This window comes from Pyrgilauda ruficollis, unplaced genomic scaffold (assembly GCF_017590135.1).
Source record: "Pyrgilauda ruficollis isolate IOZ18807 unplaced genomic scaffold, ASM1759013v1 scaffold25, whole genome shotgun sequence".
NCBI classification, from domain to species: Eukaryota; Metazoa; Chordata; class Aves; order Passeriformes; family Passeridae; genus Pyrgilauda; species Pyrgilauda ruficollis.
In genome coordinates this window covers 16,245,608-16,266,726 of record NW_024523822.1, presented here as the reverse complement: position 1 = coordinate 16,266,726, position 21,119 = coordinate 16,245,608, and the positions used below count along the sequence as shown (strand labels likewise).

General features: G+C 40.0%; 1 protein-coding gene across 1 annotated transcript; it reads left to right on the top strand.

The window, feature by feature from the left end:
- Positions 1-1,799: 1,799 nt before the first annotated feature.
- Positions 1,800-18,253, top strand: TNFRSF11B (TNF receptor superfamily member 11b). The gene is made up of 5 exons (XM_041470840.1): positions 1,800-2,064; positions 11,318-11,687; positions 15,135-15,329; positions 15,797-16,021; positions 17,109-18,253. The coding sequence occupies exons 1-5, from the start codon at positions 2,035-2,037 to the stop codon at positions 17,495-17,497; spliced, it is 1,209 nt and encodes a 402-aa protein (XP_041326774.1). The 5' UTR covers positions 1,800-2,034; the 3' UTR covers positions 17,498-18,253.
- Positions 18,254-21,119: the final 2,866 nt, after the last annotated feature.

Sequence of the window (21,119 nt, the reverse complement as noted above, 5' to 3'; positions counted from 1 at the left end):
GCTAGTACTAGCAATGAGAAGACATAGCCCATCCAAAGCCCATTGAAATTCAGTTAACAGTGTTAATTAAACACAGGGAGCTTGCTATGCAGTTGGTGCTTTTCTTTCTGCTGTATCTGAGATGAAGGCAATCAGCCTCACCTCCCTCCCAGGATCCCCTGATTTGACACTGGAGCTGCTTCCAATCAGAAGAGACACATTGTCACGTCCTGCTCTCGACCTTTAAGAGGATAAAAGTAGTTTAGTATAAACTTCTGCTTATGAACTTAATAACTTCTGCTGATACAATTGCTGTAGCATTATGGTTGACACTTGAAGTTGGTCCCTGCTTGCAGAATAACACACTCACACAAAACTATCCTGACATACTCAAAGGTGTCCATGACAGGAACAATCCTTCCCACTGCCCCACAATGAAAATGTGGGAATGTACAGGTAAAATTCATCTATTGGCACTACTGTGCTTTTATCTGGGCAGTACGTTCATAAATATATTTAAGAATAAATGCTAAAGTATTAAAAAGTTGTGAAAAGATTACAGGAACATTTGCATCATCCATTCCAGATACAATACTAATCAAGTGGTGACGACTACCCATCAAACACCAGCAATGTTCCCTCAGGTGGTAGGCCTTCTGTGCCAGTTTTCACATCACTTCTTACAGAGAATTTACCACCAATTTAAGTGTCTTGAATTTTTATCATCCTGACAAGTGTAACCAGCATCTGTTTCAATCTTAGGTTATGCTTGATGCATGTTCAAACAGCTATAGATTGGTAAGGAGGCACGTGTGAGGCTGTCCCTTGAAGATGATGGTTTCCAGACAGTGTAGCTGAACTTTTACGAAACAATATGCAGGTTTTTTCCACCCAACTCTTGCCAATCCTGCTCAGCCTTGTGACTCAAAGGGGAGAAACTGCACAGCCCAGTGCCAACAGGGGCCCCAGTTTCAAATGCTCAAGAGCTGGCATATCCAGAGCTGAGGTTTTGGTCTGGCCTGTGAAAAGGCAGAAAAAACCATCTGTGAAATCTGGAGGCACATCAGGTTTGGCTTCTTCCCCAGGATCCCACAGGCTCCCATAATCCTTTATAGCTATCTGCAGGTTGGGAAAAGAAATCCTTTCTCTGCACCTTTCCTCTGCTCCACACCTGGCACACACAGGTTCCCCGGGGCTTCCATGGAGCCCTCGGAGCAATCCCGGGAAGCACGAACAGCGGTGTTTGATCCTTACGGCTTCAAAAAAATGCCCTTTTCTAACTTAAACTGGGGAGAAGGAAGAACAACGCCCTGAGCGGGGCTTCTCCCTCGGGCAGGAGCATGCCGAAGACACGACTGTCGCTGGGGAATCACAGCAAGAGCCCCGTGCCGCCGCTCCCTGGGCCTCTCCCGGGCCAAGCCCCTCGGGCCGCTGCAGGCCGGCGGCGCCTCGGCGAGAGGCGGGCGCCGTCCCTCGCATTCCTGCCTCAGCAGGGAAGGGGAGCTTCCTTCTCCTCAGCTTCCCCGCCCTGGCCTTCGCTTCCAGCCTGCCCCGCTGCTGGGAGCCCCCGGGGAGCCGAGCCAAGGGAGCGGAGCCTTCCCCCCGGCCCCGTTGCAGAGCGGAGCGCCGGGCGGCACAGCCAGCCAGCCAGCCAGGGAGCAATTAAACCCTCCCCGGGCCAGCCCCTGACACTCCCTCCTGCATTTTCCAGTCTGTGGTTACGGCGCTCAAAGGGTTCCATTAAGTCACCACGTTTTACAGGTTCCTTTAAAAAAAAAAAAAAAAAAAAAAAAAAAAAAAAAAAAAAAAAAAAAAGAAAAGAAAGAAAGAAAGAAAAAAAAAAAAGAGGAGGTGGGGGGAGGTGAGGAGGAGTGCGCGAGAGAAAAGTTTGGTCATGGCAGGGAATGTGTGATCAAAGCTGAGCCCAAGCTTCCTGTTACACCGGGACTATATATATATCGTGTCTTTAATGTCGGGAATGTAAGCAGCTGCTGGAGCCTGGCGCTGACTCTCTGCCTGATTCCCAGCGCGCTGAGGTTTCTTCCACCGACCACAATGAACAAGTTCCTGTGCTGCACGCTTGTGGTGAGTCCCTTCGCAGAGGTAGATGGGCTCTAGGATGCACTGCAGACATCAGGCTGCAGAGACACACGGCTTTTCTTCTGGGGCTTTTGTTTTGGGTTTGGGGTTTTTGGGGGGGTTGTTTGTTTGTTTGTGGGTTGCTTTGTCTTCTCTTCGTTTTCTTGGTAAACCCATTTTGTTCCATCTCTCCAAACTTTCCTGGTGAGTTTGGAATGTGATGGACACGTTCAGCTCCAGGGAGACAGCAGGGATTTTCATCCCATTCTCAAGGTAGTGGCATGATTTGCTTTTATTTTGCTTTTTTTTTCTGACTTCCTCCATCCTTTTGTAAGGCCTCATCATACTGGTCTGAAGCAAAACTCTGTATCGAGTAATGAATTTAGAAACTGTAGGCTGGAATGTTTGTTTCTGATTTACAAAAGCTCCATCCCTCCCTGCCTCTAATCTCTGCTGCAGTGGCACTCTCAGGTACTGGCTTGGCTTTCTTACGCAGGAAAACCACTATGAACTCCACAAAAAAAACCCCACAAGTGTGTAGTTCTTGTCTTGGCTTAGAAAATTCAGCTTCATATGCGAGAAGGTGATGAATTAGTAGTGTGTCAGTAGCTATTACAGAAGGAGTTGGGTTATTAAATCTGGTGTAAGCCCCTGCTTTAATAAGTTTTTGTTTACTTGGTGATTTAGTAAGATGCTTCCAGATGCAAATTTAGAGATGTTAGCAGCACAGTAAATCTTTCAAAATGTTATTTAATCCATTTAGTCACATGGAATTGTATATGAGTTCAGTTTAATTAAAACCTGCCTACAGACAGATCCTGTGTAACATCTATTTGGAAGCTCTTCATCTTTTGCATAAGGAAACTTTCAAAGAAAAACATTAAAAAATAATATTCAAAGCAGGCTTTGGCCAGCACATTAACTTGCTTCTGGGTTGTTTTGGTGAGCACAACGGCATTAATGTTGTGGCAGAGTGTTAGAACTGAGATCCATTTATTCTGAAAGCTTTTTATAAATGCAACGAGATTTCCAGGATTTGATGAGTAATGTGTGTTTATTACTCTCTGTACAACTTTCTGAAAGAGCTTTTGAGAAGGAAACCCAAAGTAATTAATGGTGCACGGGAACTAAAATTTGTCAGGCTTGTGGTCGGCAGATTGAAACGCAGGACAACTTTTTCATCCCATGTCTGATGTTGTGCCTGCTTTGTCAATATAAAATCACAGGAAGTTAATCTGGGAATTTCAGCAATATTTGGTTATCAATCTGGCTTCTTATCTGTGGCTGTCATAAAATAATCACATCAGGATTTTGATTTTGATTAAATGCAATGTGCCTGTTCATATTCTCCCACAAAGTAATAGCATTTGGTGAAGTTCAGCATAATCCTCTGGCAGATGAGTCATGGAGCTGAAATACATTGGTGGCAGTACATAGCAAAGAGATCATAATTCAACTGCATTATTCGTTATTATTATTATTATTATTATTACATTTATTTTAAATTATTGTGAAATTTTAGTAAAATTAGTGAAGTTTAAGTACTGTCAGATGTGCTAGAGCTCAGAAAAGTAGCTTTAGTATCTGTTTTTAGGAGATACAACAACCCTTTTAGGAGGCACAGCTATAGGTCAAAGTTCTGTGTGTCTGGCTCCGAACCTAGTTTGGAGACATTGTATCTGGGGCATGATGTACTTTCAGCCTTGGCCTCTTTGCTGAGGTTTCAGAAAGGTTATACCTGATGTGGTGGTGCACTCATGTTTCTGCTGTTTGCTTGGAACACTAAAAGCTGCTTACAAACATTATGAAATTGGACTGAATGGAAAGAAATTCCCCAGAGCTGAATCTCATTATTTGTCACGTAACTATCTTGACCCTTATACTTGACCTTTTTCTATTTTGGATCTCTGGGCACATGTGACATTCTTTTTCTGGCCTGCCTGTTGGGTTTGCTGTGTGTAGGCAGCAGTGGCTTTGCAGCCTGTGAGGGTAGGAGTTATCTTTCTGTCTGACTTTCTTTCTGTCTGCATGTCTGCATGTGTCTTGGTTAAAAATAAAACACTAAGGTTACCAGAAGAATTTTAAAAAGATATTGTCACAATTGAAGTTACACCCACTGTTCAAATCTCATGGAAAACTTAATTTTGTTCCCTCTGAAAAAACACCTGTTTGCACATAGTACTGGACATACATCCTCTAGCTAGCAGTCAGCTGTTAGTAGTTCTGTCAGTGCAAAGGCAGACTGTTCTTACAGTGGGAACATCCCAGGCTTGGCTTAGCTCTAAATCTTGCTGTCACTCTGGTGAATAACATTCCAAAATGTAAGACACATATTTTGGAGAGTTATCTGGTTAGTTTTCTCTGCTTTCTCCCTCTACAGGTTTCAAGGCAAATGTAACTCATATAAATGAAGACTTTCAATTTAGCACTTCTTTGATAAGATGTAAAACTGCTCTTCATCTGAATTTCATTTTCCTACCACTGAAAGTGAAACGGTAGTTTAGACCCCTAAATTGCTTTGTGAATGACAACTAATGGTGTCTCAAAAAGTCTCTACAAGAGTTGACTTTTTGACATGTTGCTTTACTGACAGAGAAATGAAGACAGTATTTCATAGCTTCAGTTTTGAATACGGATCATTCAGGAGAGTCACCAGTTGAACTCCTTATGTAAAAGAGGAGCCTCCACTTCATAAAGTGTCTTCCAAACAAAAATAGGTCCTGTTATGTCCGAAGTGAGTGGATTACAATGAAGCAGTTGGTAGAATGGTAGAAGAGCTTTGTAAGCTGAACTCAAACCAGTGAAGATGACTCCATGTCAGATTTCATTGTGTACCTGGCACTTGGCTGTGGTCTGCAGAGAGCTCCTTTGTCTGGGCAGGGCTCTCGTGAGCCTGCAGCACCCCACGGGTCAGCAGTGCTGCAGAGCTGCTGGCCCAGAGAGGTTAAATGTGGTGATTGCATGGGCCCCCAGAACAGCAAGATGAGATGGATGAGAGCTAGATGGGAGTAATTTTTCCCAGGATGGCAAGTATTTTACAATGATGATTTTCAATAGGTGGATGTGGATCTGGTCCAGCATGGCATTGTCACATACTGGATCTGAGATACATGCTATTGATGAGGAGGACCTTGATAATATCATACAGTACTATATTTTGCCAGTGGGATTTCTCTGGGCCTGTGCATGATTTCAGTGAGGAATTTTGCCTAAGGGTTGAGGATATGTGAAAACCTCCTGCCATTGCTTTGTCCAAATATTTTGTATAGAAGGCAAAGTAGGAGAGTTGTGAGGTTTTACTTTGAACCCAATACAAACACTGGGAGCAATCTGACAGATGTCTTGAATGATTATTTATCACACAAGAAAATATGCTTTGGAATACTTGTGGAATGCGAAACAGAAACAGATTCATCTTTCTCAGCAAATTAAACATTCTCCTTTGGTGTACAACCCAAAACCACAAAGCCAAGCTATATAATAATATTTTCATATGCTGAAAAGCCACTCTCTTTTCTGCCACAAAGCAGTGATTTAAAGGGATGATGCTTGAAGGATTTTTACTTCATGTGCTTTGTCTTCTAGTTAATTTTAATTCAACAAGAGGAATCAAGCGGCTCTTTGCCTTACATTTGAAGATGAAAGAAAAGGGCGTGTATTTTTTTTTTTGCCCAAGATCTGAAATGAAATTTTACAATCACATTATTTCTCTTTCAAAAGCATCTTCTAAGGAATCAAACAAATGGACTGCACAGGCCTTTTATGTATCTGCTGACATAAGGATGGTATGGAGAAATATAGCTTCAGGCCTAATGTGCTGAGTGACACAGTGAAAGAACTGCTGTCTCACCTTGAGTAATTCATCTTGAATAAGTTCTCAGTATTTACTTGCATCACACTGACTTACAGTCAACTTATATTTCAGTATTTACAGTTAATCCCAGTTCCTCACATTGAGACAGCCATCCTGAAAGGTGCCCAGGATTCTCCCCAGAGATATGGAGGAAGATTGAGTTCTTCAGTCTTTTTAGAAGTGAGCCTATCACACTAGAACTCCATTTCACCCAACAGGTTGTTAGATGTAGTTAATTACATTCGGTTTTGTTCTGGGTTTTTTTTGCTGTAACAATTTTGTTATTGATAGCATTTCATACTCATAGAACAAAAAATCCCCTAACCTTCAGGGTTGTTTTTTTTTTTTTTAAATTGAGCCTTGCATTTTACTAAACTTAGAAAAACTGTTTACAAATGGATCACACTAACAATTAATTTGTCAAGATGAAAAAGATACTGAGCATTATTTTCTTCCCTTAGTGCTGGCATATAAAGAATTGGCTGATGGTTTAAAACTGAAAGAAACTGCCTGGATCTCTTTAGTCCATTTGCCATCTCTTCCAGGAAACTAAATGTCGTATTTGCTTTCAGAAAGGCATTGAGAGCTATATTTAGGACACATGGGTTTCTTACACCTGCTTCTCAGTGAAAGGCTGTTTCTTCCTCTGACGAGAGAATTCCCTTTTCATTTTCCAGTATTATCCTTTAGTGGAGAAAGTTCTTCTTTCTGAGTTCACTGTCTATCTGTACTGAATTCATGGCTTCTCTTGTGACTTGCCAATCTATTGAAAAAGTCCAGATCCTCACCAAGAAGAATCTCTCCATTTCCTTCTAAACTTTCTCTGTACCGCTTCCTAGTGAATTAACCTTTCCTAAACAAGGATGAAGAGAACTTTACACAATCTTCTAAATAACAAATCCATTAATTTTCTTGTATGTAGCGCTGATGGATGGCAGCTTTGGTTTCAGAAGGGTTATAGAATGAACATACTCATTGTCCCTACTTCTGATTCCAGTAGACTGAAGCCTTGTAATTTCTTCCTTCTTTCAAATTAGCACATGATACCTTTTCCAGCAAGAGTTAAACAGGCCAGGCATGTTTATTGAAGAATCTTGCTTTCTATGAAGCTTTTGGGGAGACCACTGTTCAAAACTAGCAAGTTCTGATCATGGCACTTTCCTTAGTATTCCACTATTTGGCACTTTCCAAATAGTGCTTAGTGAATAAAAGATATTCAGGTGCTTAGTATATAGTTCACCTTTCAATATGGACATTCAGATCAATCAGAGGTTTTGTGTAGCTAAGAAACTGCTATCAAGTTGGTCATAGCATAGTTTAGGAGAGGAAATGTCAGGAAGGACATAAAATGCATATAAATGCCATTTTAATTTGTCTTAGGAACATGCTTTTGAAGGGCCTCTCCTGATGATCTTTATTTACTGTATTTTAGTTTCCGTATCAGAGCAGCCCTGGAGTGCACAAAGTGGATTTACCAAAGTAAACTGAACTGATGAAAGCAAATCTAGAGATGGACCCTAGAGACACACCAGATGCACTGTAACCACTAATGCATGCTTGTCCATGAGAGCAGATTGAAGTTAGTCCAAAATATCCCCTCAGAATAATACATAATGTGGATGTCAGGTGCTCAGCACCATCTGTTTTGCTCTGCAAATCTGCTGTAACAGGTGATGCAAATTCCTAATGTAAGCACAAACTCAGTGTGTGTTAGGCCAGGAAAAAGGACAATTTAGTTATATTCCCCTCCAGCTTATTCTGTGAACTGGGGGACAAAAGAGTCTTTTAATTCTGTTTGTGCCAAGTTGCTGCAGTAAAACTAGTGAAAATTATTTTTCATTATCTTCCACCATTACTACTGAATTCTTGCAAAACATCTGAAAAATAGATTGACTTTACTTTGGCACTTGATGTAGGTTTAAAGATAACTTCTGATTTGCAGGTTGCATATCAATATTCAGAATACTCAGTTGTGCTATGTGTTTTTGGACTTTATAGAAGACAATTTTGCAGATCTTTTTTTTTCAAGTATTGTCAAGTAACCTACAGTAGTCTTATGAAGTGTGGAATTGGGGATTGAGGTCTAGAAATGTACTTAGCTACATACTAATGGCTATATTTCATCTAAAAATAATCCAGAAAAAATGCCCTAAAAAGACCCATATGCTGTCTATGGCAGTGGTTGATATCTGATGCATAGAAGAGATGGAAGAAAAGGACAGAACAATATCACTATTTTTGTGAATTCAGTTTTTGATTTGGGATTTCTTGATCAACAGGTGATGTTTATGTTTAATAGTCCTTTGTTATTTTCATCCATTACTATGTCAGGTATCATCTTGAACCCGACGGTTTGCAATCTCCTATGGCAGTGAGTTGCTCAGCTCCCTGTGCCAATAGGATCACAGTATTCAAACAGTAATAATGGTGATCTAGGTCCATGTTGAAAATTATGTATAAAATGCTCTGGTAAAATTCTGAGATATTAATTGCATATCTCTAGTTTGACTGAAGAATCTTTGTCATAATATTTTTCTAAGTAAAATATTTGGCTTCTGCATACATGTGGCTCAGCCACTGATCAATGAATCACTGCAGCTACGTAATGTGTGTTTCTGGGGAAAAAAGGGAAAACAAGTGTGGTGTGCTTTTCTTTTAAAAGCACAAAGAAGAAAATCAAATGGGAGGACTGATTGCTCTTTTAGTGATGCTGATTTATTTATCCTATTATTACAGGGTTTGGTTGTGCTCATTTAGATTAATAATATTCTAGTTGCCATTATTCGTTTATAGTTATTGGTTCTTCCAAGGACAAAACTCTGTATGTCTGTATGTTCAAGTATTGTTTTGCTCAATTTTTAAAATCAATTCATCTCAAATTGTGTTGAAATGTTTTCAATTTTTATTGGCTTGTTTCCCACAGCCATAGGTTCTTCAGGGAGCAGGTGCCACCATTTTTCTCTACAAATCCCTATGCTTTCATACTCTGATTATTGAATTCTAATTAATTTTAATGCTGAATCATCCCCTGCAGCAAAACTCTTTATTTGTCTCATACATGGTTTCCAGGGTAAATAGTTAAGTAAGGAAAATAGATAAAATCTTGTTATTCTTGCTCCTACATGTTGCAGGGTAGAGTTAACAGTTATGAAATTGTTCACCTACCTGTTCGTTACCTGAAAATGTGTCACCATGGGCAGAGGCCCAACCCAGAGGAGCAGATTCTACTGCAGTGACAGCTCTGGATTTTGTGGGGAACTGTGCACTGCAGAGCAGGACTGCTGATGTTTCTGCACAAGGACATGCTGCCCATATGACTGGTTGCTGTCCCTAATAATTTTCACAGTATCAGATTTTCACCTCTGTTGGGAATTGTCTTGGGATTTCCACAGGTATCTGTGTAAAGTGTGGGTTGATACTTGTCTTTGTAGTGCCTGCGCCACATGTTGTAGTCAGATATGTTCTGTGAATGGAATGCAAGTCCTGGACTCTGCAATGCTGTGTTATCTGTTACTGAACTAAAACCACAGAAGAAAACTTCGCTGTTCACATCAAGAATTAATGAGATGACCCGGACTTCCTTATTACTAGAGTCATAGCTGTAGATTTACCAAGGGTGGGGGCATTTTTCCTCAATGTAAAGCCACTCACTATTAAAAAATGTGCTGCACCCTCTTTGTTAAATAGATCACATAAAACAGATCCAGTCATTTAAGGAAAATGGAGTTGTTCATCAAACTTCAAAGACTAATAAGGAATTTCTCACAGTGAAAGTATTGAGACTGCAAGAAAAGTGAGATCTCCACCTCTAGAAATCAGATAAATTATCAGTCAAGGGTATTATTAGTGAAGGGTAGATACAAGACGCTGTAGGGAATATCCATACTATCTGCATTTCATTCCTCAGCCCAAGTATAGCTGTATGAAAAGTGGATTCGTAGATGTGCAATGTGAGAATGCATTTAAGAGTATTTGCTTAAGCAATAAGAGTTCCTAAGTTAAGCATCTCATACCACTTTTTGTTTACTGTGAATTGTGTTAATGCAGATGAAGTTTTAAATTGTCCTTTCCAAACTTAATAAGACTATGGCTTTAGAAGTGCCATGATGCGGCAGAAGTGAGGCCCTTAAATGAAGCATCTCAAGAAAATACAGACTTAAAAACAAAGTTAATTCCATTTATACTTCGGGAACGTTTAGAAAAGAGGAAATATATTTTTGAAATTGAATTGGCAACTCTGTGTTAGCTGACAAGGGTTAAAATAGCAATAAAGACAAGTCAGTTAGATCTATAATTTTATTGGATACACTGAAAAATGTCTTAAGTCAGATCCAGTTTACTTCATCTTTATAAAATAATGTACAAGTTTTGGAAGAGAAGTGGCACATGCAGCCATGCATGCAGTGCTGGGACAGAGCTGGGTTATCAGTGAGGAGAGTGAGCTGTTGGCAGACCCTGTGGGGATCAGGGTGGTTCTCAAGAGTTATTTTTGTGGTGGACTGACAGAATCACAGAACCAAATTTTCAAATATAAGACCAAAACAAAGTGATATGGAGGTTGTCTCTGCAGCAAGACAGGCTGCCTCAGATCACCAGGTCCCCAGTCACACCAGCAAAGCTGACTGTTGTAGGAAGCAGGAGGACTAGCTGTCATGGCATGAACCAGCTTTTCATTTCAGCTGTGAGCCTGTGGTTTTAGGTAGGAAATAAAAGCACTGGCCTGGTCTCTTCCAGCTCATGCAATTGAGTCCTTTATGTGCCCTTCATACCCTGCATCATTCTTTACCCTTGTCTCAAGCTGTGTCTTCTCGTTTGATGTAGCTGCCACATTACATCCCAAAAGCTTCTGCATATCAGTGCAAAATTGAATGGAAGGCATTAAAAAGTAACCTCTATTGTTCTAGCCATTAATTTCTGTAAAAAATAGTGTAAGAGAAATAGTGTAAGGAATTACTTTTAAGGGTATCTGTGGTGATGGTGCACTACACTGATCATATTCATATGCTCAGGCACAATTTCTTTTTCAACTGAAGTATACTCAATACTTAAGAACACAAAGGTGCATAACCCTCACCTTTGTTGTGCATTGGACAAATTCTCTGGTGCCAGGCAGTAAAAGGTCATTGCCCAGTGATATTAAAAGGGTGTAAATTGTAGAATAATAGTATCTACACCTATGGAAGGAATCACTTCGGTCAGGAAGATTTGCTAGATAAGATCCTAAAACTTTCCCATTCTAAGATAGACATGGGAGAGTCTGGAAGCTTGCTGGTATCTCAGAAATTTCTAATGCAAATATTTGTTTGAAGATAGTGACATGAGTAGACTCATAAACTCATTGAAGTGCAGGTTTCCTTGTGCTCTCCGGAACTAAAAGGAAGCGATGTTTTATTTTCCTGTTGCTAGCTCTTGGACATTTCTGTCAAGTGGACCTTCCAGGAAGACTCTCCCCCCAAGTATCTCCATTACGACCCAGGGACGTCTCGCCAGCTGCTGTGTGACCAGTGTCCTCCCGGGAGCTACGTGAAGCGGCACTGCAGCGCCAGCAGCCCCACGCAGTGCGCTCCGTGCCCGGCTCAGTACTACGCCGACGAGTGGAACAGCAACGAGGAGTGCCAGTACTGCAGCACCGTCTGCAAGGAGCTGCAGTTCGTCAGGCAGGAGTGCTCCAGCACGCAGAACCGCGTCTGCGAGTGCGTCCCGGGCAGGTACCTGGAGCTCGAGTTCTGCTTGAGGCACACGGAGTGTCCGCCCGGGTCCGGGGTTGCCCAGGCAGGTGGGTCCCGCTCCTCCATAGGCACAGATGTAATCAGAGCTCTGCAGCACGGCCACTACTCGTGGCAGTCACAAGATTAGGACAGAGGCTTGTCCAGATGAAATTGCAGGACAGTAAATTGTAAAGCCAATTGAACTTGTTCTAATCTGCATCATTTGGACTGTAGCCAAAGGAAGGTTTCTCAGTGGAATACCCTGCTCCTGCTGTAACATATAACTTAATGGCAGTAGCAAATGTAGCAAATTGCACTCTAATGAGAAACATGATGGATTGCCTCTTTTAAAGGAACATTATCTGGAATGTAGTATTTGTGTGTGTGATAAATAATAATGGTTTTCATTTTGAAATCTGCTGTTTCAAGGAACTGTATATCTTGACAAACACCAGGAGCACTACATGTTTGACACCAAGTATATAATTATAACAACATTAATATAGCTCTAGTGTCACTGCAATATGTGGTAATAATTAATTATCAGCATCCTAAGTGGAATTTTCTTTTCTTAGGGAAACTGTTACTATTATCAAGCAAACAACCATTTCTTTGTCAAGCAGGCTGGCACAGTGCTGAAAGTCTGGTGGGAATATAGAGCAAAGCAGCACTTTTCAGTGGAGTGTATTCTTCATTTAAGACAACATAAATTGTTAAACCAATAATTTGTTCTTCCCTTAAAACCAAATACATAATTTATTGTTTGGCAAATGCCGTGGCCCAGTTTAGCTCCAGTATTTAACACAACCTGAAAGAACTGTAAATTGTCTTTGTACCAGAGCTTGATAACTGTCTGGAGAAGAGCACTGAGGAAGGAAATGCAGAAAATCAAAGTGTCTCAGACACCCACAGGCAGAATGATTTCCCTAGGAATGATGTACTTGCAGTGGGAAACACTAGGGCTGGCCTGTGTATTTTAGTGCTGAGCTGAATGACAGGCTGGGAGTCCTTTTCTGGGTTATGAACCTCTCACTGGAAAGCAGCTTTGGTGGAAGGAGAAATGTCACTGCTGTAGCTGCTCACTAGTCCTTGAGTAATTGGTTGATGAAGCTTTACCCTGATGCCCTTCCACTGTTAAGCATTTCCACCTGGCAGTTACCACATTTCCATATTGTAAACCTTCATTAACCTAAACTATTATACCCAGGGGCTTGGGTTAATGAGGTTCCACTGTATCTTGGCAGCAAGTCAAAAGTAGGCAGAAACAAAATCCTCAGAAAGACTTTGGGAAGTGAACAAAGTGTAAATTGTCTGAGCAACCAGCCTGCTGCATCCCTCTGATCATGGTGAAATATGGCAGGCAAATTTCAATCCCTCAGATCAGAATGAAGCAAACATTTAAAGAAGATAAAATGCTGAATTTTGTAATATCTTAAAAAGTTAGTTTCCAAAAGACCATCAGATTTAACCAGCTAGACCCAAGCAGACCTCAAAAATGAATGAAAACATTGTAAAAATAATTGCATCCCCCTGTGTCAATAGTCAGTTTTTGAGGTGAGGCAAAAACTAAGAGTTTAATAAGCATGTACTGCACTGTGTTACTGCTTTTTGCCATATGATAGCCTTGAACTTTGTAATGATGCAAATCCAGGTGAAATAAAACCTAAGAGCAGAAAAATATGATTTGACTTCCACACAGGAAGATGGTGTGGTCCAGTACCTCATTTAAGGCTTAAAGCATTAGAAATCTGTTTCCTTGGTGCCCATTGCTCATGATTACATTGGGATATCACCTTCCTTTGTAGTCCCTTTTTGTGAGTGAGCATTAAGGCTTTGTTCCCTTGTGCCGCGGCCGGCCCTGTATGAGGCAGGGCTTAGAGCAGCATTGTACTGGGAAAGCAGCACTGCTGCGAGGCAGCTCTGTCTCCCCGGTGGCGGCTGCCGTTTCCCTGGGAAGAGTGCGGGATTCCAGGGGAGTTGGAGGGAGTGGCAGAAGGACAGGCAGACAGCGGCAATTCGTGCCCTTAACAAGAGTGGCGAAATAAACAATGAAGAAGGTGGGTGACTTTATGCTCAGTCCTGAGAACACGGATGGATTACACGGTATATTCCTCCCCTGTGCTGCAAAGCTTATGCAGCAAGCTCTGAGCAGAACGATGAACCATTTGCAGGAGCACTCCTTTCTCCCACTTCCTTGCTGCCAGAACACAGCAGCAGCGTGTCTGTAGCAGGGAAGGTTGCTAAAATGCGGCTGTCTCAGGCCAGCTAATTGCTGCCCGCGCGGTGCTGGCTGCAGCTGCTTCCAGCCCCGAGCTGCAGGCAGCGCACGGGCAGGCGGGGGCTGCCGAAAGCGCAGGGTTTGGGAGGAGGCTGGCACGTACAGGGTCTCTGGCAACTATAAACTCCTTCGTTTTCACTCGTTGGCGGATGAAGTGCTAGGTCAGGTTGTATGCAAGCACTCTGCTTGATTTCACAGCTGATTCAAAACTTGAGATGCATACTCTTTTTCTCTAAGGATTTCCCAAAATAAAGAAAAGATTACTAAAAAGCTAAGATTAAAATAAACATCCACATGTAAATACTAAAAAAATACACTAGATGGAGGTATTTTCTTATCCAAATATAGTTTTCAATTTTTTCAAATAAATTTTAAGCATGTGCTTAAGTTCATGTTCAAAAATGCAGTATTAGATACCAGACTTCAGGCACTTGTTAAATGTTGGATGAATAAGGATGAATTAGGAGTGAGTATACAGCAGTTATTGATGCTGTTACTTTCCTGCCACTCGTGGTTAGACTGCATAGTTTCAGATTTCATGGATTTGTTTTGTTACTCTTTGTAAATGTGCTAGAACCATATGTTGTCATTCTGTTGTTATATCATATAGTTAGTTCTGAAGTAAAACTATGCATTTTAAATCACCAAGCAAACCGTGTATGTATATTAAATATTATTTTTTAATATTGGACACTGCTTTCTTTGCTTTTAATAATGATTTATTCAAGCACCAAAAAGAATTTCAAAATTGTTGTCATTAGTTGATATTGAGTTGGATTGTATTTTTATCTAGAACTGAAGTAACCAGTTCAAGTAAGGTTCTGGGCAGTTATTGCAGAGTGAAATTCAGAACCCATTTTTTTCTACTTATTTACTTTACAGAATATTTGTATAGTTGAAGGATGAAGATCAGACATAGTGTAATGTCTGAATAGACTCAAGTAATCAAGGTTTTAAAGATAATACTTTACTAAATTACTGATTTAATCAGTAATCACTGATTTTGAACTTGGTAACAAGCATATTTAAGAGTACTATTTACTGTATTACATCAACAGGAACATCCTTCTCCTAAGGCATCTTCTGTCTCTTTTTCTTCCAAAGTCACTCCTTAATGAAAAGCAGAAGCATGACAGTTTAGAGAGGAATGTTTTTTTTGCTTTCTGTTTTCTTTTTAATTTTTTTTCCACAGTTGAGGTTATATGTAATTGGATGCATTGTTTTCTTGTTTCCACAGGTACCCCTGAGAGTGACACTGTATGTGAGAGATGTCCAGAGGGATTTTTCTCAAATGAAACCTCCTCCAAAGCAGCCTGTCTTAAGCACACAAACTGTAGTGCCTTGGGCTTCAAAATGGCTTTGAAAGGAAATGAGATTCGTGACAACATCTGTCAGGAAAATACAGATACGACACCTCAAAAATGTGGAATAGGTGTGTATCATATTAAGGAAGAGTCCTCTGAAAACATACCTTTAGTTATCGTTAAAATTAATTTACCAAAATGCAGGATAGAAATACTTAGCTTGTTAGCTCTTTGCCTGGTATGGTGATGGCCATAGTAGAATTTTAATTATTGTAGCTCAGACCAAAAATAACTCAAATACAAAGAGAAACAGCACTACAAAGACAACTTCTTAGTCTGTTTTTAAAATACTTTTTCTTATCATTCTTGCTGCTTGGTTGTTGTTGTTTTTTGGTTTGTTGTTTGGGGTTTTTTTTTGTGTTTTTTTTTTGTTTTGTTTTGTATGGTTTTTTGGTTTTGTTTTTGTTTTTTGGTTTGGTGGTTTTTTTTTGTTTGTTTGTTTTTTTTTGTTGTTTTTGTTTTTGTTTTTTGCTTTTTTCTGAGACAGGCAAGGTAAGAGATCAGAACAATTGACATCTTCTCTTTCTCATTTCAGATGTTACCCTGTGTGAGGAGGCTATGTTCAGATTTGCTGTTCCTACTCATGTCACACCTAACTGGCTGAACATACTAGCAGACAGCTTGCCTGGGACAAAGGTTAGCACAGAAAATATCGAAAGGATTAAACAAAGGCACAGCCCTCAAGAGCAGACCTTTCATCTTTTGAAACTATGGAAGCAGCAAAACAAAGAACAGGATATGGTCAAGAAGATTATCCAAGGTATCTTATTGTGATAGCATATGCATTATAAAAAACCTTCTGAATGGCACCTAAAAAATTGTTTGGATCAAATACCCCCTGGGGATGTGTTGTGCTTGGAGAAGGGCCTGCAGGCCTTCACTGACATACCTCAATGCAGTAAGCATAGAGAAGTCGAGGGGAAGCAGTTACAGCATTCCACTTATCCAGATCAGTCAAGGACTGAATTCTTCCCAGACTTGTTGACTACTTTGCAGCGTGTGTTGTGCCATGACCAAGGTCCCCTTTTAAGTCTGCAAAATGTACAAACAATTTTGATCAAGGAAGGAAAGTGTTTCCCCCTGTAATATCTGAGCAACTGAGGTTAGAGGGGGCTGGTTTCCTGCAGCTAAGAGTGCAATTTGTCTTCTATAAAGTAGAGGTTGATATTTTGGACTGGGACATTTATCCACAGGGTGGGGGCACATGGGAGTGAGGAATACATAGACAGGCTTTTCCTTCTTTTTCCCTTCTGGTACATCTTTGTCATGCTGATTCATTTGTTCATTTGATTTGGCTTTGCTTGTGCTGAATCCACCAAGACATGTTTCAAGGATGAAATAGTGCTGCAGTATTAATAACAAAGTTTTTTACAGCAGTCAAATCTTTTCATGTAAACCACCATCAACAACCACCACATTCAAATGACATTTTTTCCACTCAGAATAGATTTGAAAAATGCTGCAGAAATGTTTTTTTTTTTACCCCTCTGCTGTTTAGTATGTATGCTTATGTCAGTCTGTGAAGTATCTAGAGTACTTCAAAATTCAAAATTACTACTTTAACAAATATTGCTATTAAAAAAATTACTATTTTAACAAATGCCTAGGTATTTCTGAAGAGAATGAGTTAAATTTTCATTCACTGGAAGCAAATGCTAGGAATCCTATCACATACACACAACATTTTACAGGATAGATGGGCCCAAACAAGCAAAGATGAGAGAATTATTTGAAGCAAAGAAATTTGGAAAGCAAATTCATCTTGGAATTTTGGAAGGTTTTTTGCAGGCTACAGTAAAGTTGTAATGTGCTGTACTTACCTCTCTTCTCTCTTTTGCTTTCTATAGATATCGATCTTTGCGAAAACAGTGTCTTAAAGCATGTTGGCCACCTGAACCTCACCTTTGAGCATCTCAACATGCTGATGGCAAGCTTGCCAGGCAAGAAAGTGGGAAAAGAAGATGTTGAGCGCACAATGAAACTATGTCAGCCAACAGAGCAAGTTCTGAAGCTTCTCAATCTGTGGAGAATAAAGAATGGTGACCAAGACACCATTAAAGGTTTAATGTATGGACTGAAGCACTTGAAAATGTACCACTTTCCAAAACGAACCATCCAAAGCCTGAAGAAGGTGATAAAGTTTCTTCACAGATTTACAATGTATAGATTATACCAGAAACTCTTTTTAGAAATGGTAGGGAACCAACTTAAATCTGTGAAAGTAAGATGTGTCTAACTCAAGATATGTTTCTTTCTCCACTGACTTTTCTTCCCTAATTACTGCCAGCAGTAATTAAACTGGAACGGTATTTCACTACATTTTGATTTACTATTTATAGAAATGCCTGACTGGAATAGTTCTAAGTCTCCTGCAGTGGTTTTAAAGGATTTTTTTGCTGTTTTTTTTTTTTTCTTTATTAAAAATCACTTTTGTAAAAGCTATTAACCCGATGGTAACACTAAGGGCCTGATTCTGCATTTTTGCACATTCAGAGTTGAAAAGTCCCACTATAGTCACTAGATGAGAAAGGAATGCCAGACCAGGCTCTACTCCAGTATTTGCTATTTATATTCTTCAAGGAATAAACATTTTTGTTGTACATATTTATTAAGTTAAATGGATATGAGACTGAATTTTAGGAAGAGAATTGGAAAGCACACTGTATATTTTCTAGTTAAACAAATATGATTACATATATTTTTCTGGCAAAATTTTGTAGCATACCCTAAGAGTTATCAATTTCTTTACATTTTGTATTTAAAAAATGTATTATTGCTTAGTATTATTTGTATAAGTTGTGGTATCTTTTGGTAAGGATGTTTTAATTTATCCAATGGTTTTAACTCAAATACAGTGAAAATATAGCTCAAGTGACCTGAATATTTAAATATTCTGTGAGGAAGTGAATGTACCATATTTAAGAAGCTGGATTTTTATATAGAATTTCATAATCTTATTTTATAAAGCAATTAAATTTTTCAGTTTGGTTTTTGACTGGTGTTTTATTCTTGATTCTAAAGTAGGAACTAATTACAAAGACAGACTATGTGGATTTTGCACTTTATCTTGGGCTTGGGTCTCTGCTACTCCCTGTCTGTTCTAGTAGTTAATATGTGAACCAAGTAAATATTGACCAGCACTGGATTTTCATGGTCCCTGCAAAGGTGTAGAAGAAGCTACAAAAGTCTTAAAGGTTCCACTCTAAAAGGCCCAGGTGGTTGTGATATGACTGATTACAACTCCACAGACACATTTGGCCCAGCACCGTTCTTGGCCCAGTGACGTTCTTGGAGAGCTCACAACCTTCGCACTAACCACAGCTTGTAATTTCATGGAGGAATGATGCATGGGCCTGACAGGCTTGGAAAGCCTCACATATTGCCACTGTGTTTAAAGGAAGGGAGCACAGAGAGGTCAAATAAAAAATAGTAATTTACCATTTCCCTCAGCTACAGAATGAGGCACCTACAAAGCCTTGAGCCCTGTAAATGCAGAACAGAGAGTGGACATTATCAAAAGCTCACAATTTTAAGGACCAGTGGTCATTCACAATGCAAGCCAAAGGATTTGATGGCTTCAGAGAAAGACTGTGCTCATGGGTTTTTTTCTTTAAACCATGTGAACAGAGTTTGAATATTCAACATATTCTTTTCCGTTGTGTAAGGAAAGGAAATCCATAAGCATTTAGCCTTGTATGACAAATATTCTTCTATTACAGGTGAGAGGATCTTAAGCAAAGAATGAGAAAGAGATTTCTGGTTGATATGATAGGTGTTCATCAGAATTGCTCTCCATATAGTGAATACAAATGGGACATGCTGATTTAAAATATTTGGGATTCCTTTTTCACTGAATTCTTACACCACTTTTTTATCAAAAGGAATAAACTCCCTTTTAAATTTCACATGCTATTAGCATCTCATTTATTGGTGTAACTGAGAAATAGTTCTGAACATGAAAAAATTCCTAGTTTTGTGTTGATTCATTTGGGATAATTTACATACTTGTACAACAGAAAGTGGTTTTATATGTAATTAAAAGATTATAGCAACAGACTCTCAAATTTGCAAAACAGATACCAGATGTTTCCATGACTCTGACAGGTGTGGAGGTTTGGGGTGTTCTAGGTGTTAAAGTGAGAATAATGATCTTACTGGCAACAAAATGAAGATCACACACACCTTGTAAACAATATCATCTTAATTCTTTCTACATATGCAACAGTTTTGAAATTGATAGTAGAGTTCCAGTATCAAGTAGCACTATAATTTAAAAATTTATCACAGAGATAGAACCCTCTAGAGAAAAGCACAGTTGCTTCTTAGTACATGGGTTTTATTTTATACATTTATACTTCTATTTTTCAAGTAGTTATATATAACTTTCATGGTAAACAATGCAGTGTTGGTGGTCCCTCAGGAATGACAATAGTGAAGAAGGTGCTTGGAGCCAGAGCCTACAGTTTAAGCTGTAACTACCATGTGAACATGCTATGCTTCACTACAGTAGCATAGACTGCCATGGCCTGGACTGGATTTCCTGGGAAAGTTTAGCATTGAACTGTAACCTGTGCCTTCAAAATAGGATTTTTTCCCCCTAAACACAAAGTTACACATGCTTAATGAATTATACCTCTTAAAGCTGATTCAGTTAATCAGTTGCCCATGCTCAGGTAAACACTTGTCGGCCAGTTTGTGCCTCATTTATGAATTCAGCTTCACTCAGCTGGAATGACTTGAACACATCCTGAGCAGGAGACATTTAAACTGTATTCCTTTCCCCAAAATAGCCAAGACAAACAAAAGCAAGACCCAGGATAATGAGGGAGAGGGTGAGGCAAACAGAAAGTGGGAGGAAAGCTTGGAAAAAATGTGGGTTTGGGGGTGGTAGCTTCTTTTATAAGGAAGGCTGCAGGAGGAAGAAGATGTGCAATGGGCATCAGGTAGGAGAGGGGTCCCTGTGTCCCTGGCTTGGAGGAAATGCTGATGTGGGGAGGAAAATGTGAGGCGTGAGGGCTAGGGACAAAAAACCAGAGCTGGGACTTGGGGGTGACTTGAAGAGGGATTTTGTGTTCAGGGTGCCCGCCAGGGTTACAGTGACCTGCCAGGGTTACAGTGCCTGCTCTCCTCCCAGCCTGGCTGCTGACCAGACTCAGGAAGCAAATGCTTTGTCATCCTCTGGCCAGAGGTGAGGCTGGCCTTGCCTTGGGATGGAAAGGAGTAGAGGAACAAAGAAACAAGAGAAGTGTGCTGACTCTGCTGCCCCTGACAGGGGCAGGGACTGTCCTGTCCTGTCGTGTCAGCTTCCCCTTCAGTGAGAGAAAGGAAAAGCAGTTTCAGGAATATTTGAGGGAGACAGGGAGATGGGCTTTAAGGCAGGCTCCTCAGCTGTCATCTGCCCAGCTCTGCTCTGGAAGCATGGAAACAACACTGAGCTATCAAAAAATATCATGGGTTTAAAGTACAACCTTATGATTCCAAAATCTTTTACAACCCTGCTTTTTAAATGTTATTTTATATGCACTTGCCCTCCATCAAGGCAGTTTCTTAAGTCCCAGAAAATGCTTTGGAGTATGGGGGAAATTAATGAAAAAACTAGACACTAAGTTCTGCAATAATATTTTTTTGTGCTGTGCACATCACCAAGAACAGTAGACCCTGACCTGGTCCCTGACCATGGCCCAGGAATGCTCTCAGAGTAAAAATCAATAGTATAGTCTGCTATAGAATGAATGTTTTAAAAGAAAAAGCCAGGTATTAGATAGATTTTAAAAAGGGTAGAGAACTGAATAATGACATTTGAAAGCAATGGTTGGGAATAGGCACAGCACCAAAACTGAGCACCACACACAGACTCA